Consider the following 23823-nt stretch of genomic DNA (forward strand, 5'->3'; position numbering starts at 1 on the left):
AAGCAGACAAAAGTATATGTATACATACATGTGTGTAAATGTATATGTGTATATGTACAGACTGAGTTGTGAATGTATGTATTTATGTGTGTTGTGTGACACATACACATATACTTTTGTCTGCTTGTTAAATGTTTACTAGCATATATACTTACACGCACATGTAAGTACATATGCAGTTGTCTGCATGTTGTATTCAGATGCTTTATGAGAAGCCTTATTGAGATTCCCACAAGGTTTTATAAGCAATGCTCCATATAGGCATGGCATACAAGTTTGTAAGATGTATATATCCATATGTGTGTGTATATGTACATGTGTATATATATGCATTTGCAGATACAGTGTACAGATATGGATTGTGAAGGCATTGTATATGTGTGTATATACACATATTTATACATACATATACACCCATACACATAAATATACATGTAGGATGTGAATACTCATGTAAATATGCCCAAATAGATATGTGCCACATTTTTGCCTTTAGTTGAAATCTATACAGAAAAATGCACTTGTAATTGTATAAAATATATATGATCAGAATTCATGCCTGACTTGAGTAGGTGCTCATCTGGATCCCACAGTACATGTATAGGTCCGACTATTGCAGCCTATTGCCCAAGAACCTTCTATAGTTCTCTGCTACTAGTAGGATAAAATACACACTCCTTTGTGTGCCATTTAAAGCCAGCCACAATATGTCTTCATTCTATCTTTCCAGTCTTATTTCTCTTCTCTTCTAGTACTTCCTGTTGCAGCTGGGCTGGATTACTAGCTGATACCTGATCTCATCTTATCCTAATTGACCTCCATTTTGGCAGAGACTTCACATCTCTCTCTGTTGAAATACTTTTCTTCCTTCAAAACTCAGCTTAGGTACCACCTTCTTCATGGAGTCTTCTCAGTTTTCTTTAGCTAAAAATAATCTCTTCCTCCTGATTTTCTTAGAGCACTTGGGAACTCCCCTTTGTACTCATTAACCCTTCCATGTGTTATACTTATTTGTGTGCCCATCATACTTCTCTTAGAACTCTCTCACCCTAATGGATTTGAGGATATAACCTGTCATTTTTTTACCTTTGTAATTTATGCTTAGCACATTGGCACTTGGCTTGATAAATGCTCATTTTAGCTGAATTGGAATGACCCCAATCACTTTCCATTGTACTGGTCAGATTGTCGTGGGCATTGACAGAGTAGAGTTAGGATTTGGAGTTTGAATTCAGGGACTGAGTTAGATGAATGTGCATCTGAGCAAGACCAGAGCTGACTGTATTAAAAAAACAAATAGAAACATTTTCTGATTTATCTGTGTTCTTATTTCATCCTCTTTGTGTTTCATCTTCTTTCTGCTAAATTGTAATTAGAAGTGACTGCCCTGGAACCATTTGTGTCACGTGATAGATATTGTTTTGCAGTAGGGAACTGTCAAGTAGGAAAGTTAAGGAAAACATAGAAGGGCTGATACATTTGCTTCATGTAATACTATTTCTTGAAAATGCCTGAAAGTCTAAACCTGCTATAAACTGAGGATGTGTTTTAAAGATGACTTCTTTCCAGTATCGAAAAAACCCTTTGCTTTAATCTGCTTCCAGCCCAGCAAAGTTATTTAAAAATGTATTATGATTTTATAATAGACTGTTTTCACCACCAAAAACAATAGAGCCACTACACTTGGACTACTAATATCACAATCCCAGATATGTTTAGAGATGATGGGTTATAGTTAATGGATACTTATGGGTCTGGTATCCTGGAGCTGTGATGCCCTCGAGCACATTGGGTGGGCCTCCTGTGGTGAACTTAGAGGAGACCGTGGACAAGAGTAGAAAAGCAGAGGCAGACTTGGATGGGTTGCCATTTTCATCATTGAAGGGAATAGCTTACTTGATGAGATTGCAGATCGATTTGAGTATTGGATATATAATATAATTCAACTATTGAAGTGCCAAATGAGTGAAAAGCAGAGAAGCTAGATAGATATTTTTTCTGGTAAAGTTGAACTAGCAAACCAGTTGAGGACCAACCGGGAAAAACCTTCTGTAGAAGGTGGAATTTGAACAGTGTCTTGAAGGAAGCCAGAGAAGAGGTGAAAAGGGAAAGTACTCAAGGTGTGGGACAGCCAAAGGAGAGAGATAGTATATTGTTTTTGAAAACCTGTAAGTTGGACAGTGAAGCTGGATGGCAGAGGGTAGAGAGGGGAGCAGGGTATTAAGTAGGAAAGGTAGGGAGGGGCCAAATGGAAAAGAATGCCAAATGGAAGAGTTTACATTTGATTCTGTTTGCTGGTGAAATTGAACCAGTTGAATCCTAGAAAGCCTAGGTGTGTTAAATGAGTACTCTTCAAGTTTGAACTGGAGAGTCCCCCCAACCTTCTCAGGCTTATCTCACATCACTCAGATACCTTCCTTTACTATCTCCTCCTTTACTGTAGTCTCAGATGAAGAGGTGGTCCTTCTCCTAGCCAAGGCAAATCCCCTGACATCACCTTTGATCTCATTTCATCCTTGTTTCTCTAGCATCTTATCATTTACACTGTCACTAATTATCAGTCTCTCCCTATCTACTGGCTTCTTCCCTTCATTGCCTACAAACATGTCAATGTTTCCTCCACCGTTAAAAAACTCTTACTTGACCCAATTATCCTTCCCCACTATTGATCATCCTGTGTCTCTCCTCCCTTTTGTGGCTAAACTCCTAGAGAAATCAGTCTACAATAGGTCCCTCTACATCTTGCCCCCGCCACACACACACACACACACACACACACACACACACACACACACTCTCATTCTTTTTTAAACTCTCTGCAGTCTGGCTTCCAACCTCTTCATTCAATTGAAACTACTCTCTCCAAAGTTACCAGTGATCTTTTAATTGCCAAATCTTTTCTCAATCCTCATCCTTCTTGACCTACAGCATTTGACACAGTTGATCACCTCCTGGATATACTCTCTTCTCTAGGTTTTTGTAACGGTGTTCTTCTTATTTTTCTTCCTATCCATCCAACTGTTACTTCTCAGTCTCCTTTGCTGCTTTTGTCGCCCAGGTCATGCTCACTAACCATAGCTCTGTCCTGGGCTTCCTTCTCTTTTCACTCTATTCTTTCTTGCTTGATACTCTCATTAGCTCCAATGGATGCAGTTATCATCTCTTTGTTGATGATTCCCAGATCTATATATCCAAACCTTATGTGTATGCTGAGCTACAGTCATACATCTGCAGCTGCCTTTTGGACATCTCAAAGTGAATGTGCCACAGGCATCTCAAGTTCAGCATCTTCAAAACAGAACTTATCTCACTTTCCAGATCCTAACAAATTTCCCCTGTAACTGTTGAGGGCACTATCATCCTTCCAATCCCCCCAGCCTGTGACCTTGTTGTCTTTTCTACCTTCACAGCATCTATGCATCTTATATATATCCCCTTCTCTCTTCTCATTCAGCCACAACTCTAGTTCACACTCTCACCAAGTTTATCACCCCTCACGAGATTGTTGCATTAGCCTTCTAACTGATTTCCCTGCATGAAGTCTCTCCCCACTCCAGGTCATCCCCCACTCAGCTGCTAAGGTAAGGTTTCCTTAAAGAGTAGTTCTGACCATGTCACCCCTCTGCTCAAGAATTTCCAGAGGCTCCTTTTTACCTTCAGAATCAAATATAAACTCCTGTCTTTGGCATTCAAAGCTTTCTATCCTGTCCCCTCCCTACCTTTCCTGCTTAATACTTTGCTCCCCTCCCCAGCCTCTGCTATCCAGTTTCACTGACCAACTTACAGGCTTCTTGAAAATAAAATACCATCTCACTCCTTTGGCTTCCACACCTTCGATGCTTTCCCTCCTCTCCTCTTTCCTAGCTTCCTTTAAGGCTCAGCTTTCAAACTCTACCTTCTGCAAGAGGCTTTTCCTGGTTAGTCCTTCCCAGCTACTAATGCCTCCCTCTTTCAGATTAGCTTTATGTGCTCATTATAGATCTTGTATGTACCCAAGTATTTATAAGTTAGAATGTATACTCCTTGAGAACAGGACTATTTTTTGCCTTTCTTTGTATCCCCAGGGATGAGAACTATGTAAATACTTAATAAATGATTGTTGACTGACATATATGATGGTTACTGAAAAATTTTTAAAGTATTTGTTTTAAAAAACAGAGTAGAAAGATTATGATCATCTAAGATTCTTATTTGTGTTTCTATTTTTTTTTTCCTCCAAAGCGGCTGCATTTCAGCAAGGAAAAATTCCTCCCACTCCATTCTCTGCTCCTCCACCAGGAGGGGCTATGATCCCACCTCCTCCTCTCCGTAAGTTTGAAATTTTTGATTTTGCTTTTTTTGTTTGGAATTTTGGGCATTATTATCTTAGATTTTATTCAAAATGACCTTTAATTAAAATTAGTGTTTAGTAAATGCTTGGTGAATGGATGGATAATAATAATAAAAAATGGCTCTCATAGGGTAATGATTTTTGTGACCATTTCAACAGTTAGCTTTTGATTACTGGACTAACAGCATGTCTATAGGCTGATTCAAACACAAAAGGAAGCATGTGTTGTCACTGTTTACACTTAATTACATCACTGCTAGAAACTTACAAACTGCCCCTTAAGAATACCTGGGCAGACATCAGACCTGCTTTCCCTACCACACCTAGAGTAGATCGAATGATACTCTTTCTCAAAGAACAATTTTTATTCTCCCTCGTCACCACCCCCCTACCTTCACACAGTGATAAACTAGAATACATGGTTTACAGGGTCTTTGGTCTTATGAGTATAGTTTGTTGAGAAAAATTTAAGAACCTAAACCAGGAATTCTTAATTTGGGGTCTATGAACTTATTTTCTAAAAAATATTTTGATAATTTTCTATATAATTGGTTTCCTTTCTAATCCTATATATTTTATTGTATGTATTTAAAAAATATCTGTGAAGGGGTCCATGACACAAAAAAGGTTAAGAATCTAAGTAATGAAATGACAAGATTATTCAGTACTCTCAGTAATTCATACAAAATTTCAGAGTGGTGGAGGACTTCAGAGGTCATGTGATCCAATCCATATCTGAAACAGATCATCAATAGGTGACTTAACCTAACCTGTGCTTGTTGTTTGTTTTTTTTCTTTTTCATTTTTTCTTTTCCTTTTCTCCCCCAATTAACAAGCATTACTTTTCTCACCCTCTTCCCTTATAACAAATATGCATAGTCAACTAAAAACAAATCTCACATTACCTATGCCCAGAAATGTATGTCTCATTCTGCATCTTGAGTTTATCACCTGTCCATCATGAGATGGGTATCATGCTTCATCATTGATCCTCTGAAATTGTGGTTGGTCTTTGCAGCTATTAGTGTTCTTAATTCTTTCAAAGTTGCATCTTTACAATGTTTGTTATTGGATACTTTGTTCTCCTGACTCTGCTTAATTCACTCTGAAACCAATCATACAAATCTAGACTTCTCAGAAATTTGCTCAGCCATTCCTGAATTGATGAGCACCCCCTAGATTTCCATTTCTTTTTTGAATTAATTAATTATTAGTTTTCAACATTCACTTTTATAAGATTTTGAGTTCTAAGTTGTTCCTCCCTCCTTTCTCTCTTCCCCTCCAAGACAGCATGCAATCTGGTGTAGACTATATGTGTACAATCATATTAAACATATTTCCACATTAGTCATGTTGTAAAAGAAGAATCAGAGCAAAAGGGAAAAACCATGAGAAAGAAAATAAAAAGAGAGAGAAAAATAATATGCTTTGATCTGCATTTAGACTCCATGGTTCTTTCTCTGGATGTGAATAGCATCATAAGTCTTTTGGAACTGTCTTAGATCATTGCATTGCTGAGAAGAGCTAAGTCTAACAAAGCTAGTCATCAAACAATATTGATGTTACTATATATTCTGGTTCTGCTAACTTCACTCAGCATTAGTTCGTGCAAATCTTTCCAGGTTTTTCTGAAACCGCCTGCTCACCATTTCTTGTGAAACATTACATTGATATACCACAACTTGTTCAGCCATTCCCCAGTTGATGGACATCCCCTCAATTTCCAATTCTTTGCACCATAAAAAGACCTGCTATAAATATTTTTGTACATGTGGGTCCTTTTCCCTTTGTTATGATCATTGTTTTCCATTTCTTATATCTCTTTGGGGTAGAGCTCTAGTAATACAATCATTGAATCAAAGGGCATAAACAGTTTTGTCAAGTGAACAAACATTTATTAAGAGCCTGCTATGTGCCAGGCATTCCAGACTGTTTAGACTAATTCACAGCTCCACCAACTATGTAACCAAGTGGCTCAGTGGATAGGGCACTGGGCCCAGAATCAGGAAGACCTAAGTTCAGATGTGCCCTTAGACACTAATTACCTCTGCCTGCTTCAGCTTCCTCAGCACCTGCCTCTCTGAGTTGTGAGGATTAAATTAGATAATATTTGTAAAGCACCATAATAAATACTTGTTTCCTTCCTTACCTCCTTCATGTACCTTCTTTCCACAGCCACTCCAACATTTGTAATATTTTTTGTTATATTAACAGCCAGCATTTAAATTAATAGTGTTTTATAAATATTATCTCATTTTATCCTCACAACAACCCTAGGAAGTGGATGCTATTATTATCCCCATTTTATAGATGAGGAAACTGAGGCAGTGAGAGGCTGTCACCCAACATTTTATGACTAGTAAACATCTCAGGCTGGATTTGAACTCAGGTCTTCCTAATTTGAGGTCCAGCACTCAATCCATCTTGCCAATATGATGAGTAGAAGCAGGAACCTCACAGTTACTTTAATTTTCATTCTTCTAATTATTAGAAATTTGAAGCATTTTTTTCATGTTGTTGATAATGTGGATTTCTTTCTTTGAAAAATGTCCTGTTCATATCCTTTGACCATTTATCAGTTGGAGAATGGCTCTTATTCTTATAAATTTGAATCAGTTCTTTATATATCTTGAGAATCAGACCTTAACAGGGAAACTTGTTCTGTGCTTGAAAATTTCCAGGGATGGGGAATCCACTACCTCCTAAGTAGTTGCCTTTTCTGCAACTAATTATTGGGAAGCTTTTCCTTTTGTTGACCCGGTCAACAGATCTTAAACAGATCCATCTCGGAAGCTTACACCCTTCTCTCTTCTTCTGCCTTCTAGGGCTAATCAGAACCAATTTAATTCCTCTTCCCCACAATAGCCTTTAAGAAAAAAAAAAAAAAAAAAAAAAGTACACAAGGCAGCTAGGTGGCGCAGTGGATATAGCACCAGCCCTGAAGTCAGGAGGACGTGAGTTCAAATCCTGCCTCAGAGCAAACACTTGACACTAGCTGTGTGATCCTGGGCAAGTCACTTAACCCCAATTCCCCCCCCCCAAAAAAAGTACACACACATGTAATTTATTTTTTTTAACATTCTTTTCTTTTTAAATTTTTAGTTCCAAATTCTATCCCTCCCTCTCACCCCACCTACCCCCTGAGAAGACAAGCAGAATATTAACTACACATGTGAAATCATGAAAAACATTTCCATATGAGCCATATCGCAAACAAGTGAGAAGATTATACTTCAGTTTGCACTCAGAGTTCATCAGTTCTGTCTCTGGAGATGGAGAGCATTTTTTTGTCATGAATCCTTTGGAATTATCTTGGATCACTATATTGATTAGAGTAGCCAAGTCTTTCACAGTTGATCCTCATTAGAACATCACTGTTAACTACGCACAATGATCTTCTCGCTTCACTTTGCATTAGTTTCTATAGGTCTTGCTATGTTTTTTTTTTTTCTGAAACCATCCCTCTTGTCATTTCTTATAGCACAGTAGTACTCCATCACAATCATATGTCACAACTTGTTTAGCTATTCCCCAATTGATCATGATAGCCTTTCAAATACTTGAAGATAAGTTGTATGCCGTGGCTGACTCTTCTCTTCTTCAGATTAAACATTTCCATTTCCTTCAACAGATTTCCAGAGGGCATGGTTTCTAATATTTTACATCTGGATGCTTTCCCTGCCTGCCCATGCCTCTGACCCTCTCAAGTAGTCTGACTAGGGCACAGGACAATGGAATGTTAGACTTCCTCATTCTGGACACACAGCTTCTGTTAACGAAGCCTAAAATTAAATTCAGTTTTTCTGGTTATGTCATAAATTGCCACTTACTACTGTTAATTAAGTTTGAGTTTGCAGTACACTAAAAAACCTCCAAATATTTTTTGTAGGTACTATTTTTCAGCCATGGCTCCCCTATTCTATATTTGTATGGTTGCTGTTTTTTAACTCAAGTGTAAGACTTTGCATTTATCTTGTTAGATTGAGCCAATAATTCTAATTCATCAGGGTGTTTTGAGATACTGCATATTAATTAGCTCTCAGCTTTGTTTCAAGTATGCCTTGATCTAAATCACTGATACAATTGTATCACTGTATCGAGCAGTTCTATTTTGCATCACTCTAGAGACATTCCTCAAGGTTGATTTTGCTTCTGTAATCACTACACTTTGGATCTGTCAGTTTAGTTCTTAATTCAAATTATGGTACTTTTATTTAGCCCCCATCTCTCTATCTTATCTAATGGGATATCAGGCTAGACTTTGTTAAATGCCTTGCTGAGACCCAGGTGTAATCTATCTACAATATTCCTGTCTAGTAGCATTGTCAAAAAATGAAATGAAGGTAATCCCAGATAGTTTTTTCTTTCCTTAAAATATATTTTATTGAAATTTTCTGTTATTGCAGTAGTCGTTGCTAGAATTACACCTCCTTCAAGTCGAACTCTCTTTTGTAACAAAGAAAATAAACAAAAGTACTCAGCTCTCTGAACAAGACTAACAATGTTTACAGCATTACACTCATAATTTAATCTTAGAATATTATAATATCCTTTTTGTGAGAAAAGTGAAGTTTATGCTCATTATCTCTGGGACCATCACTGTTCTTTCAGTTTCTCTGAGTTTAACTTTGTGCTTATTTATGTTATTTTGGATATTGTATACATTGTTCTTTGGTTCTGCTTATTTCATTTTGCCACAGTTCATACAAATCTTTATATTTTTCTCTCAATCCCTCGGATTCATCATTTTACTATACAGTAATATTCTACCATTTTTTTCAGTCTTTCTTCAGTGAGTAGGCACCCATTTTGTTTCCAGTTCTTTGCAGCCACAAAAAGTGTTGCTATGAATATTTTGATATACAGACCTTAACTTCCTTGGGGCTTTTACCCCCACAGGAGGAACCCTGTATCAAAAAGTAGTTCAGTGACTTTTCTTGCATAATTCTAAATTGATATCCATAAGGGATCTCTGGAGCAGCTAGGTGACACATTGGATAAAGTGCTGGGACTTGAGTCAGGGAGATTTATGTTGTTGAGTTCAAATTTGGCCTCATACACTTACTAGTTGTGTGACCCTGGGCAAGTCACTTAATGCTATTTGCCTCATTTCCTCATCTGTAAAATGAACTGGAGAGGAAATGGCAAACCACTCCAGTATCTTTGCCAAGAAAACCCCAAATGGGGTCACAGAGAGTTGGAAACAATTGAAAAACAAATGAACAACAACAACAACAAGGGGCCTTCAGGGCACTTCCATCTCTAGATCCTATACTCCCATGACCAACTCATGGCACTACCATCATTGTACTTATTTTTGTGCCTATCTTCCCACAGCCCCTCCAACACTGACTGTTCCCATTTTTGGTATGACTTGCTTTTATTCAACCTATGTTAAATTTTAGTTATCATTGTTACATTTTATAAGTACTAATAAGCCATACCTTTATTAGTACTTTCTAGGATTTTGCCAAAAATTTAAATTCAGCTCTTTGGTTTGTAGTTAGAAGAATTCTCCCTCTTTCTCCTTTTAGAAAGTGATCAGGATAATGTTTCACTATCAATCATCATAAGATGTCTTCTCTGTTCCCCAAGATTTTTTTAGATAACATTGACAGTGGCTTAGCAATCACATTTACCAGTTCTTTAAATACAATGGGATACAGTTCTCTGGGCCTTTTGACTTGAACCCATTGAGAACAGCTGAATGTTCTTACCTCATCTTTAGTATCAAATCTCTGTTAACCTTTTCTTTGCCTTATATCTGAAGATTGTTTTCCTCTTTAGAAAAAAACAGAAGCTGTTATAATCATATAGAGAGGCAGTGTGGCAGAATGGAAAAAACATGGGACTTGGAGTTTGGAAACACTTGGGTTCAAATTTCACCTCTAATATTGATATTTGATAAACTGAAAAACCTTATCTACTGGGTTAATGATTCGTTGTTTGACAAAAACAGCTGAAAACCTGGAAAGCGTTGCAGTAGAAATTAGGTTTAAACTAACAGTTCATGTCATATACCACAATAAGCTCCAAATGGATACATGACCTAGATATAAAGGGTCACATCATAAAAAAATTAAAGGAGCAAGGAAGAAAACATCTTTTGCAACTATGGATAGAAGAGTTCATGACCATACTGGTGATAGAGAGGATCGTGGAAGATAAAATGGTCAGTTTTGATTACATAAAATTGAAAAGTCTCGGCAAAAAGAGGAAAAGGACCCATCAGTACAAAAATATTTGTAATAACTCTTTTTATTATAGCAAAGAGCAATAAACAGAGGGGGTCCCATCAGTTGGCAAAGGGCTAAACAAATGGTACAATAGGGATAGGTACTAGACCTTTGATTTCATTGGTTTAAGAAACTCCTGGGAAAGCAAAGTCCCTCTATAAATATAGATGAATAATTAACCTTCTCATCTTAGAAAATCGCTAATTTAAGTGACTTGCCCAAGATCACAGTGTGTGGTGGAGGTGGCACTTGAACCACCAGGGCTTCCTGGTTCTGAGACCAGCTATCCTGTAAGTTGGGATAATAATCTTTTAATATCTGCCTCATAGAGTTATTGTGAGTATCAAATGAGATAGTGTGTGTGAAATGCTTTACAAACATTAATGTGCTATATAAAAGTCAGCTATTATTATCTACACAGAATTGGGAATTTTTTAAAAATTATTTTTATTTGTTAAATATTTCCTGATTACATGTAAAACAAATTAACACCCATTTGTAAAAATTTTGAATTCCACATTCTCTCCTTCCCTCCTTCCACTCCTCCGTCTTTGAGAAGGCAAACAATTTAACATCGATTATACATGTGACATCACGTAAAACATATTTCCATATTAGCCATGTTGCAAAAGAAAACACAAACGAAATAAAATAGTACAAATAAAGTACGAAATAGTATGCTTCAGTCTGCATTCAGAGTTCTTCAGTTCTCTTTCTGGAGGTGGGTAACATCTTTCATCATGGGTCCTCTGGAATTGCCTTGGATCATTGTCTTGACCAAAGTAGCTAAGTCTTTCACAGTTGATCATCCTTACAATATTGTTGTTACTGTGTACACTATTCTCCTGGTTCTGCTCACTTCACTTTGCATCAGTTCATATAAGTCTTCTCAGGTTTTTCTAAATCATCCTGCTCATCATTTATTATAGTACAATAATATTCCATCACAATCACATACCACAGTTTGTTCAGCCATTCCCCAATTGATGCACATCCTCTTGATTTCCAGTTCTTTGCCACCACAATAAGAGCTGCTATAAATATTTTTGTACAGATAGGTTCTTTTCCCATTTCTTTCATCTCTTGGGGACACAGACCTAGTAGTTATATTAATAGCTGGGTCAAAAGGTATGCACAGTGTTTTAGCCGTTTGGGCATAGTTCCAATTTATTCTCGAGAATGGTTGGACTAGTTTACAATTCCATCAACAGTGAATTAATGTCCCAGTTTTTCTATATTGCCTCCAGCATTTGTCATTTTCTTTTTGTGTCATGTTAGCCATTCTGATAGATGGGAAGTAGTATCTCAGAGTTGTTTTAATTTGCATTTCTCTAATCAGTAGTGATTTGAAGCATTTTTTTATGTGATTATTGATAGTTTTGATTTCTTCTTCTGAAAACTGCCTGTTCATATACCATTTATCAAGTAAGGAATGTCTCTTAGTTTTATAAATTTGGCTCAGTTCCCTATATATTTGAGAAATGAGGCCTTTATCAGAAAAACTTGCTGTAAAATTTTTTCCCTCAGTTTCCTGTTTTCCTTCTAATTTTGGCTGCATTAGTTTTGTTTGTGCAAAAACTTTTTAATTTCACATAATCAAAATTATCTATTTTACTTCCTACAGTCCTCTCTATCTCTTGTTTGGTCATAAACTCTTCCCTTATCCATAGAACTGAAAGATACATTTTTCACATCCCCCCAATTTACTTATGATATCATCCTTTATATGTAAATCGTGTATCCATTTTTATTTTATCTTGGTATATGGTGTGAGATGTTGATCTGCGCCTAGTTTCTGCCAAACTGCTTTCCAGTTTTCCCAGCAGTTTTTGTCAAATGGTTGGTTCTTATCCCAAAAGCTTGAATCTTTGGATATATCAAACATTTACTATGGTCATTTACTGCTATGTATTGTATACCTGTTCCACTGATCCACTACTCTATTTCTTGGCCAGTACCAGATGTTTTGATGATTACTACTTTGTAATATAGTTTGAAATCTAGAACTTCTAGGTTATCTTGGGAGTATTTTCTGATAGGCTTTTTATATACGGTTTCTATACACAGGACCCTCGGGTAGTCAGTCTATCAACAAGCATTTATTAAGTGCTTATTATGTGCACATACTCTGCTGAGCACTGGGAATACAAAAAAAAAAAAAAAAAGCAAAAAAAAACCTTTAAAAAACCCTCAACCAACCCAAAACAAAACTCCTTGCTTACAAAGAGCTAACTAAAGGGGGTGACAGTGTGTAAAGACCTGTGTACAGACAAGTTATACACAGAATAAATGGGAAGTAATCCCAGGGAGACAGCATTAACTTAAGGTATTGAGGAAAGTAGGGGCAAGCAATGTAATATAGCTGATCCTGACTTTTATGTTATTTCTGGAAATTATGTGGCAAGTTGGTCTAAGCATGTGTCTATGTGCCATTTCATCTATTTGACCATGTTCAGTATCATTGATTGATAAAAGCTATAGAATGAGCAGGTGAGGTTGTTAAGAAGTACAATATAAGAATTTGTTAGGCTATGTTGAGTGAGTGGTATAGTAAGATTTTTAAGAGTCTAAACCTGCCTAAAGTAGAAATCTGCATATACTTTTTAATGTATTTAAGAAATACTGCCTTTCAAAGAACATCTTAAAATGATTTTTCCAAATTTAGGAATATCATTCACTTTAGTCCCTCTTCAGCTCTTTACCTTGAATTCTGTAAAAGCTACCATTGCTTTCTTTGAATAAACTTCCCTTGGAGATTGTTGATCTGAAGGGATTTAATTTGGGTCAGGCCTTTGTGTGCAAACTTTCATGTGTTTAGCCATATAACCATGAATTTTCTAACATACTGCTGTGAGGCCAAAGGTGGAAAAAAACTATAATAGGCTTTTTGTTGAGTAATGTTAGCATGTTAATGAGAACCTGTTTTAAGTTAGAAGTACACATTTTCTATATGTTAACATCCCTAAGCCCAGGATGGATGTTTTCTTTCAGCGGGTCCTCCTCGACCTGGTATGATGCCAGCACCCCATATGGGAGGGCCCCCTATGATGCCAATGATGGGCCCCCCTCCTCCTGGAATGATGCCTGTGGGACCTGGTAAGTTTGAACCTCTTTCCTCCCCCAAGGAAATTAAATAGGACCCTTAGTCTACTGTCTTAATTTTCTCTCTAGTGAAGTAATTTTTAATGAATCCTATTTTTAAAGAAGTAATGAAGTCTGTTGCTTGTTGGTTCTCAATGTAGGTAAGAAGATGCCAAATAACCTTATGTTGCCATTGCAAATAAAGCAACACCATAACCTGGTTCTGGCTTCTTTTTTAGATTCTTCAACACACCCTCCTGCTCCCCCTTCCTCTATTAATTCTCAATTTCTGGCCTCATTTGCAATGAGTGTATGGATATATTTCATTGAGACTGGGTAGGTAGATAGTTATTTGCACAACCAACTTAGTTACTGAACTTTGGAGCAGAGTTCTTCCCAGTTCCCATCACCTAAAGAGGCAGCGTCATTTGCTGATTAAGGATCAAACCATTTATAGACAATGACATTGAGGGGTCATTTTTCATCGTTTGCATATTTACCATTGATGCAATGTGGAATTAATCCATAGTTTTGGTAAAATAGCTCACATTTATCTAGCGCTTTTTATCACAACCATCTTGTGAAGTAGGTATTCTGGGCATATGCCCTTCTACAGGTGAGGAACCTGGGGTACAGACACATTGCTTTATTCTAGATTACATAGCCAGTGTGGCCAACTTGTTACCTGAATGTAGGTCTTTGGACTCTTAAGTCCAGAGCACTTCCAGTTATATCATACTGATGTTCTAATATCATGACTTTTGTCAGCCTTAGTACAACACCATTGGATATGGTTATAGGTACCAAAATTCTTGCCTACTACCCATTTCTTATGGATTTTTTCAATTTTATAGTCAAACCTTAGGACAGTAGATCCATGCTTATTTGCTTAGCTTGCATAATGATAGAACATTTTATAAACCTTATTGGTTACAGGTGCCAAAGGGCCCTAGACATCACCTTTTTTTCTTCCCAGTTTTCATTAATTATGTCATGGTCTCTTGTATGGCCATGAGCTGTACATGGTTATTAACACATTCTTATCATGACTCCCACTCACTGTTCTCACCAAATTGCACACTAACTTTTGGAGGCCGAATTGCCCAGTGTGTTCTGCTCACATTCATGATAGTGAAATAGCCTCTGACTATGTGAGGCCTAACAGACTTAAAGGGCTGATTTATGTGACTCAACTGTGCATTTCCCCAGTATGAGGGAAATGAAGACAATTTGGGAAACTGTCACCACTGGTGCCTTCTGAAAAGGAGCCAATTTTTTTCAAAGTAGTCTATTAATAGTTTGTTCTATCATTGGGTCATCCATGATTTACAGACAGAATGATTTTGCAACATTTCCTCTAGTATGCTTTGTAAGCATATTACAGATGGAGAATGGGAAAGGAGAGGGTAAAAGGCAGTCTAGAATGTCTCTCATGACTGACTTCTAATGTACTTTGTTTTTGTCACAACCCTGTAGCTCCTGGGATGAGGCCGCCCATGGGAGGCCACATGCCTATGATGCCTGGACCCCCAATGATGAGACCTCCTGCCCGTCCCATGATGGTGCCCACTCGGCCAGGAATGACCCGCCCAGACAGATAAGAATAAAGGGAAATCAGTTTGTGTCATTTTTTTATTCCTTGTTCTACTCCACCCAAACACCATGGTGCTGCACCTTCTGGGGTGTTTTCCAACAGCATGGCAAGGAAGACTTGCTCCCACTTCTGTCAAAGAAGAAACCGTTTGGAAGGGAGCAGTGGGACAGAAATGCAGCTTACATTTACTTTGTGATGTGTAAAAATAAAAGTATTGACTGTTTTAGCTATAGAAGGGTTTTTTTCACTGATTTTTGTTGTTGCAAGATGAAGAATTCCAAATATGACTCTCCAACCTTGATGTTTAGTTCACATTCTCTCATTTCATTGTATTTTCCCTTTCTTAGATTCTTGTCTTTCAGCTGTAGAACATTTTCGTAGGGGACTGCCCCCTAGACAAAGTTCCTTATGTATTATAAGCTTTGTAAATCTAGCACTTGTAGGCCTTTTATTGACTCAAAGAATAAATAAAAACACACTTTCTTCATCAGGTCCCAGTGACATCACTTCATGTATAGAATTAGTGTGTAATACTGCTGCTCTTCAGCCTGGAATAGGGACGAATGCTGCATGGTATGTAGTAGAAACTATCAGAATTTTATAGCTTTTTTTTTTCTTCATGTTTCTGGGAATTAAAATTGAGAGAAAACGGTGCAACTAAGCAGAACCAAGAAAACAAAATACACAATGACTTTAAACAACATAAACATAAAAAATGAATACATAATTATAAAGACCAAACTCACCCTCAGAAAGAATTTGCCTCCCTCCCTTCTTTGCCCAGAAAGGGGATTATGGCTGTGGAATACTGTCAGAAACACTTGGAGTGCTCGTTGCTCCTGGTGAGGTGCCTTTTTACCCTGTTTTTATTCTGTTACAAGAAACAGCTCAAACTGCTCACTGGGTAAGGGAGGAGGGTGAGTCATGGTTGGAAACAAAGGTGATGTAAAAACAAAAGATAACGATAAAAATATTTTTAAGAAAAGAAATTGGTACATTGATGCCAGTTGGTATGGCATCCTCTTCTTTAGAATTCTGCCCACCACATCTCTGTCCTGGAAAGGCAGTGTGCTTGCAGGAGAAAAGCCAGAGGCACAGCAGGCAAGGAGCTCTGTTGGTATTCTTAACAGTGAGAATCAGAACTCTCAACAGCTGCCATCTGAAATTGCCATTGAAATTGCTGTTACAGAATAATGGCTTCTTGCAGCAGAACAATATTTTAACAGTCTTTAAAAAAAACTTTATTGCTGAATTTTGTTTTTATACAACAATCACTTTCCAATAGAACCCCTTGCCTAATAGTACCTTCCTTTAGTAAAAAGCAATTAAGTAAAACTTTTGATAAAGCAATTGGGAAGGATAGAACATGTAACATTCCATCCTTGTACCTTAACATTTCTTAACAGAATTGCTAAGAAAGTATTTTAATAGTCATTGGGATGAAACATTGATCATTGCATTTCATCCAATTTTTCTTGTCTTTAAGTATTGTCTTCATTTATATTATTTTAGTTATTGTGTGTATTCTCTTTGTTCTGCTCTCTTGATCTGTATCCTTTTAGATTTTTCTGAGTGATTTTTATATAAAAATCTAAGATCACTATCCTACTTATAAAAATATGCAATACACATTTACTTTTAAACTCAACTATTAGTATTAATATTTTGAAGAAGAACTAATTTAGGCAAAGAAAATTATTTTTAAAAAGAATAGTAACAACTCTAACTTTCCTTATTAAATCTGATGATGAATTATTTCTTGCTTCCTGGTGTCTCACCCTACATCTCTTTATGGGAGAAACATTTGGTTTCCAATACTTTTGTCAAGAGACCCCTGGAGTCTGTTTTTTTCTTACTCTTGACACAACTAATCACAGAAGACTATTGTGCATATCAGCTGAATTTTTTTTTTTAGAGTGAAAATAAGTGGGAAAATGAGCTAAATTTCTTAAATTGGTATTTTGGTAGTCTCATATTTACTGAAGAATTATTGATTTTCTGGAAAAAGTTGATTTCCCAGTCTCAGTGAATCTTGGTATAAATCTTTGCTCGATTAACAAACATCCATTCCTGATTCTTCTCTGCAGAGGACCTTGCCTTGGCTTCTACTTTTTTATTTATTTATTTATTTATTGAGAAAATAGAGGCTATATTCTGGAGCCCTTCTCTTCCTCACTTTCCCTCAAAACTGCTACATAATCCCTCACTCTCCTTTCCCTTCCATCTCTGAGGAAAAACTACATCTACTTCTTGCCTTTGATCATAACTCCTCCCATCTCCCCCAGGATCCTGCCTCTAGGATCACTTCCCACCCCTTCACATTTTCAACCTCCACTTATCTACTACATAAATGCCCAAGTCTCACCAGTTCTTTAAAAATCTCTTCACCTTCCAGTGCCTTGCATTTTCATGCTGCATCTTTCCTCCCTTTCACAGCTAAACTCCTACAAAAAGCCATTTAAAGGCATTGCCTCTACTTCTCCACCTCTCACTCTTCAGCCTCTTGCAATCTGTCCTCTGATTCTACCACTCCACTGAAATTGCTTCCTTCAAGGTTACCAGTGATGTCAGTTGTTAAATCCGATAGCCTTTTTTTTTTCCTGAGTCCTCATCCCTCTTAACCTCTTTGTAACTTTTGACACTGTTGACCTTCGGATATTCTCACCCTTGATTTTTCTTTAAAAAGTCGAATTTACTTTTTATTATGAAATTTAACACAAACACAAATATTTTAATATATAAAGAAGCACAACAAAGAAGATTGTCAATGAAACTATGAACTGTTATGTCCTTGACTTGGGGGGGGGTCATATGTCTTGTAGTAGTATTACTGTTAGGTCAGGTTAGTGACTTTTGGGGTTTTTTCTAGAGTGAATGTACCAATTAAGGTCTCCAACAATACTGTGCTAGTGTGTGTACTGTCCCAGGGACTCTCCAATATTGACCATTTTGTTTGATGTGTGCAAAGTGAAACCACAGAGTTGTTTAAAATGCATTTTTCTTATTTGTGATTTGGGGCCTTCTTTCATATGGCTGTTTCTTGCAATTTCTTCTTTTGAGCCTGCCTGTTTATATCTTTTAATTAGTTATCTTTTGGGGCTCTTATTGTTACATATTTGTATACACACACACACACACATCAAATCTTTATTGGAGTTATGCTATGAAGATTTTTCCCAGATAACTTTTTTTCTAATTTTAGCTGCACTGACTTTGTTCACGCAAAAGCTTTTCAATTTTATGCGATAAGATTGCTCTTATCCTCAACTCTTAAGTGGACCTCAGGCCTTGCCCACTCCCCAAGTCTTGTCAGTCCTCCCTCCACCACATGGCATAGAGCAACCATCTCGGACAGTAGCCTCCTAATTGGTCTCTCTGGTTCTGGTCTCTTCCCTCGCCAATCCAACCTCCACACGTTTGCTCACGTACCGAGTGAACCGTAGGGCTCCCGGCTCATTCATCCGATCAAAAATGTTCATAGCGGTTACAGCCGAGAACCGTCTCCGTGGCGACTGCGCCGGACCCTCCCCCAGACGGAGGCTGCCAAGGCTCCTACCACATTCTCTGAGGAAGGCGATTAGAGCCGTAGACCGGACGGTCGCTTTAAGGGATCTAGTGAGGCACCGCCTCCCTCCTCCCCGGCGTCCCGCTGGGAGGCGGCGCGGTGTCGGGGCACTCGGGGCGGGGGGGGTCTACTGAGCCGCGGGGATTTTCCCTGGGCCCAAGGATTCTCCTGCATGCGGAGGCCACCTCCCCTCGGACCCCTGACCTTGTCGACACCGCCCCCCCATCCCTGTCCCCCGTCCTGGAGGATCAGCCCAACTTTGGCCAGGTGTCTGACCACGGGCCAGAGCTGCACCGGCCCCTCCCCGGAATCGTCCTCCTTTCCCCTGTTTGCCTCCTTCGCCCCTCCCTCCGGGCACAGGACCCTATTCCTGCGGGCCCCCAGCTTGTGGCCCTGGACCGATCTACCTCCAGGGCCTTAAGGCCCAAGACACCCCGAAGGAATGCAGTTCCACCCTCAGGTCGCGCCCCGGGTCTGGGGAGGTCCCGAGCCCAGGTTGGGCAGCCTCCTGCGGAAGAAGGACGCCGTGGGGCCGGGCGCCTTGCTGGGCAGCTTTCCCAAGGTGGTCTGAGATGTGGCTCTGGTGTTTGTGGCCGCAGGTACCACTTCCTCCACTGAATGACAGTGATGTGAAGCCCCACGTCCTGGTTTGTGTGCTACCACAATTAGGTCCTGACTTCTCTCACCTTGGGAACCCCGGTACTGTTCTGACGGCCTGGGTTGGAATGGAGAATTAATGGACTCAAATTGACAACCTCAGTTTGCCACAGTTCCTCATCTGTAAAATAAGAATAATAGTAGCACCTCGGGCCTCTATGGGTTGTTGTGAGGATACAATTAGATGATCATTGTAAAGCTCTTACCACAGTGCCTGGCACGTAGTAGCGTGCTCATAAATGTTGTTCAATCCTGTCCAGCTCTTTGTGACCTCATTTGGGGTTTTCTTGGCAGATACTGGAGTGGTTATTTTCTCTCCAGTTCCTTTTACAGATAAGGAAACTGAGGCAAACAGGGTTAAGTGACTTGTCCAGGGTCACATAACTAGTGAATGCCTGAGGCTGGATTTTAACTCAGGTCTTCCTGACTTAAAGATGGGTGCTCTATCCACTATACCACCCAGCTATTCTACATAAATGTTAGCTATTATTATTTAGACCCTTCCTCACCCAAAGTTTCAGTCTGGTCAATCACTTCCAACCCAGGGTCACTGTAAACCTGGTTCACACATGCAACCCAGATCATGGCTCCAAGCAGCTACTTCTTATGTTGCTACAGTGTAAGCAGGGGTACGGGGTTGCCTTGTACTGCCATCTATCACTTTGACTCTCCAGGATCTAGGCCTTCAGTCTGTTAGGTGGCAAGTGCTGTGCTGGTGACTGTAGAGCATTATATTTCCTAGTGTCTGGCTGGGGCTGGTCTCTTCTCTCTTCATCCTCTTCTCCTTTACTTACAGGATGCACAGGATCTTCACCGTGAAGACTGTGGACCCTTTTGATGACCGCAAGGGGTGTGCTGTCTCTGTACCCGTGATGGATAACCCCATAAAAAGGTTATAGATCTAGTTAGGTTTACTGTTTTCCCTCTCCCTTCCTCTAAAAGGCTGCCAGGAGGCTCTCCTGTTACCTCATCCTTCCCCAAGTGTTTTATCTTTCCAATCTCTTACTCTCTTCTCCACCCCCACCCCCATTTAATTAGGTTCAGCATTCTTAGTTGTTAAATGCCTAGTCGGTGCTGGCTAGGTACTCAAAATTAAAAATGAAGCAGATAGAGTACTGGGCCTGAAGTCAGGAAGATCTGAGTTCAAATCTAACCTCAGATACTAGCTGTGTGACACTAGGTAAGTCATTCAACCTTTGTCTTCTTCAGTTTCCTCAACTATAAAATGGTAATAATAGTATCACCTACCTCCCAGTGTTGTGAAGATCAAATGAAATACTATTTGTGAAGCACTTAGCACGGGGTCTGGCACAGAGCAGGTGCTTAATAAGTACTCGTTCCCTTCCCTTCTTGAGTTTAGTTGTTTCTATGAGTATGTACTAAATTGGAATTGTAACTGTTAACAACGGAATTTATTTTTCTTTTTTTAACTTTATTAATATATTTTGATTTATCAATAATCACTTCCATATGCTTTTGAGTTTAAAATTTTTCTCCCCCTTCCTCCGCACCACTCTCCCCAAGACGGCGCACAGTCTGATGTAGGCTATACATTTACATTCATATTAAACATATTTTCACATTAGTGATGTTGTAAGTAGAAATTAAGACCAATAGGAGGAACCATCAGAAAGAGGAAACAAAACTCAACAGAAGAGAAAAAAATAGTAATTCGACTTTCATAGTTCTTTCTTTGGATGTGGATAGCATTTTCCATCACAAGGCCTCTGGATATGTCTTATATCCTTGTATTGCCAGGAAGGGTTAAGTTTATCAATATTAGTCATCACACAACGTGGCTGTTATTGTGTACAACATTCTCTTGGTTCTGCTCACTTCATTCAGCATCAGACCATACAAATCTTTCCAGGTTTTTATGAAGTCAGCCTGTTCATCATTTCTTATAGCACAATAGTATTCCATTCCATAAGCTTTTGAGTTTTACATTTTTCTCTCCTTCCCTCCTCACCTCTCTCCCCAAGACGGCACGCAATCTGATATAGGCTTTACATATACATTCGTATTAAACATATTTTCACATTAGTGATGTTGTAAGTAAGAATTAGAACAAATGGGAGGAACCATCAGAAGAGGAAACAAAACAGAAGAAAAAATATAGCAAATAGTATGTAAAGAAATATATTTTTAACCCTTCATTATGAAATACAGGACTGATTTATTACCACTGAATTATATTTATGAGTATAATTTTGATCCAAGAACAAGACAATAGATTGTAGTGTATGAAAAGAGAACTGAGATGTTCAGTCTTATGTACTTTAATGAAGATGTGATTTAGTCTTAAGTACTTTAATGAAGTAACAGGAATTTAGAGGAAGTTGTCTGCTTCCTTATTTGTGAATGTATAGCTTTAGCCACTGGCATACAGAGTATAAATAACCATTAGATTACCATTGCAGTTTCTAGTGCCTTTATAATCATTCAGGATCATTTACTTCTGAGCTGCCTGAGAAACAGGATGCCATGCATGCAAGCCTGACCTGATTTAGTGATCTTGTATGGAAAAAGTATAGTGGTAATTAAATGTTTGACCTAGTTAATTGTGCTTCTTAACACGATCTTATGAGGTGTATCTCCTTTTCATGGATAAATCTCATAACATCTCACAGGAAAGAGAGGTAGATTTGGAGGGAAAGGACACAGGTTCAAATTGATTGTGGGCAAGTCACCTCATTTCTCTGGGTCTTGATGTCTTCATCTGTAAAATTAGAGAGTTGTACTAGCTGAGCTCCCAAGCCTCTTCCAGTTCTAAATCTTTAATCTTAGATATGCTATCTTTGGTAAGCATGAGGAAACAAGACTGGGCCTTTCTTGGTTTGTACTTTACTCAAGGTACTTTTCCCATTTTCTTTGTGATATTTATGAAAATTCAATTCAATGAAAATTTATTAACACTAGGACCATATGTGTCAGTTAATACAAGATATAATTTTACTTTGAAATAAAATTTTTCATCGTATCATTTCTATTTTCTTTGCCTTATGGATAAAAAAAATGCACTTTGTCAACTGACATAGGTTAGTCCTTTGATGTATTCTTAAATTTTAGTCCTTTTAATGTAAACTTTTACTATGGGCAGGGCACTGGCAGAGTGCTAAGTGCTGGGAGAACAAAGACCAAAAATGATGTGGTCTCTGAACTCAAGGAGCTTACAATCTACTTGTAGGATACAACCAATACACAGAAAAGTGTGATACAAAGTAATTTGAGGAGAGAGGACAAGCAAATGGTGGGGAATGAAGAACAGGTCTAAGGGGAGAGGGCATTTAAAAAGTTGTGCTTTAGTTGAGCCTCAAAAGAAAGTAAGGGTTCTAACAGTATTCTGAAGAAGTACATTTATAGGAATCTGTCTTGATAGAATCATCTCCATTAATAACCTTTTTTATTCTATGTCTCCTTCGCACTTAGTTTAGTTTGTTTTTCAGCAAGTTACAGATATATAAGATGTTCCAAAAATCTTACTGCACTCTAAGCTTTAAAAGCTTTAATAGATTAGAACTGCACTGAGACTTTTGGGACACCTTATATTAACACATCATTTTCTAATTGTTCCCAAGAGGCATCATGGTGTAGTGGATGTAGTCCTGAACTTAAGGCCAAAAGATCTACCTCTGAACCCTGCTTCTGATACTTCGTAGCTGTGTAATTATAAGCAAGTCAAGACTCAATTTCCTCATCTGTGAAATGGGCATAACAATAACTTACCTACTTCGCACAGTGTGGTTATGAGGAAAGCACAATATAAATGTGAGCTATACTGCTTCATAGTCAAAGGTCACCAGCAAAGGCAAATAGTGTTAATGGAGCTTTTGATAGATTAAAGCACAAGAGAAGGAAAAAACAGAGACGGAAAAGAAGCAACAAAAATGATACACAGGATAGAGTGTTGTAAAGATGGAAGCAGTGCTACAAAAATTCCCTTGTGGCTTTTCCTTCACAAGCAATGCATCAAGGAAAGTCTGAGCCTTATTTCTCTTTTTCAGAAAGCCAGCAGAATGATAACTTCTCCACAGATTCTGGAATCAGGGTAGTAAGTTCTGTTCTCTACCTCCCCTGTCAATCTTGTAACTTCTACAAAACACAAACCACTTGAACTAGTTCTTTATTGGTACTGTTAAGCAATTGAATGATGATTAATGAATCAATATCAGATCAATATCAAACTGGAGGACTCTCTAGCACCCTCTTCCTGTCTCTCCTACTCCCTTTTTTTTTTATCATTGACTTGAAGTCATAAGTACCATGCTTATAAAATATGTGAATAATATGCAACTAAGAAGAATAATAATTAAACATAAATTATAGAATTAAGCTACCTTAAAAAAATTCCAGTAAGCTA

The 23823-nt window shown here is 38.2% G+C and overlaps 2 protein-coding genes across 2 annotated transcripts in view; both read left to right on the forward strand.

The window, feature by feature from the left end:
* The window catches only part of SNRPC (small nuclear ribonucleoprotein polypeptide C), a 24686-nt gene extending 9213 nt beyond the window's left edge, over positions 1-15473 (forward strand). The window contains exons 4-6 of the mRNA XM_027876603.1: positions 4222-4308; positions 13558-13662; positions 15124-15473. Coding sequence (XP_027732404.1) covers positions 4222-4308; positions 13558-13662; positions 15124-15248 — 317 coding nt within the window. The 3' untranslated portion in view covers positions 15249-15473. The remainder of the gene's footprint in view (positions 1-4221; positions 4309-13557; positions 13663-15123) is intronic.
* Positions 15474-18712: 3239 nt separating this feature from the next.
* LOC114053595 lies at positions 18713-20581 on the forward strand. Its single transcript, XM_027876685.1, has 3 exons — positions 18713-18866; positions 18898-19405; positions 20260-20581. The coding sequence occupies exons 1-3, from the start codon at positions 18713-18715 to the stop codon at positions 20360-20362; spliced, it is 765 nt and encodes a 254-aa protein (XP_027732486.1). The 3' UTR covers positions 20363-20581.
* The last annotated feature ends 3242 nt before the right edge of the window (positions 20582-23823 follow it).

Source organism: Vombatus ursinus, unplaced genomic scaffold (genome assembly GCF_900497805.2).
Source record: "Vombatus ursinus unplaced genomic scaffold, bare-nosed wombat genome assembly UNPS02014811.1, whole genome shotgun sequence".
Taxonomy (NCBI): domain Eukaryota; kingdom Metazoa; phylum Chordata; class Mammalia; order Diprotodontia; family Vombatidae; genus Vombatus; species Vombatus ursinus.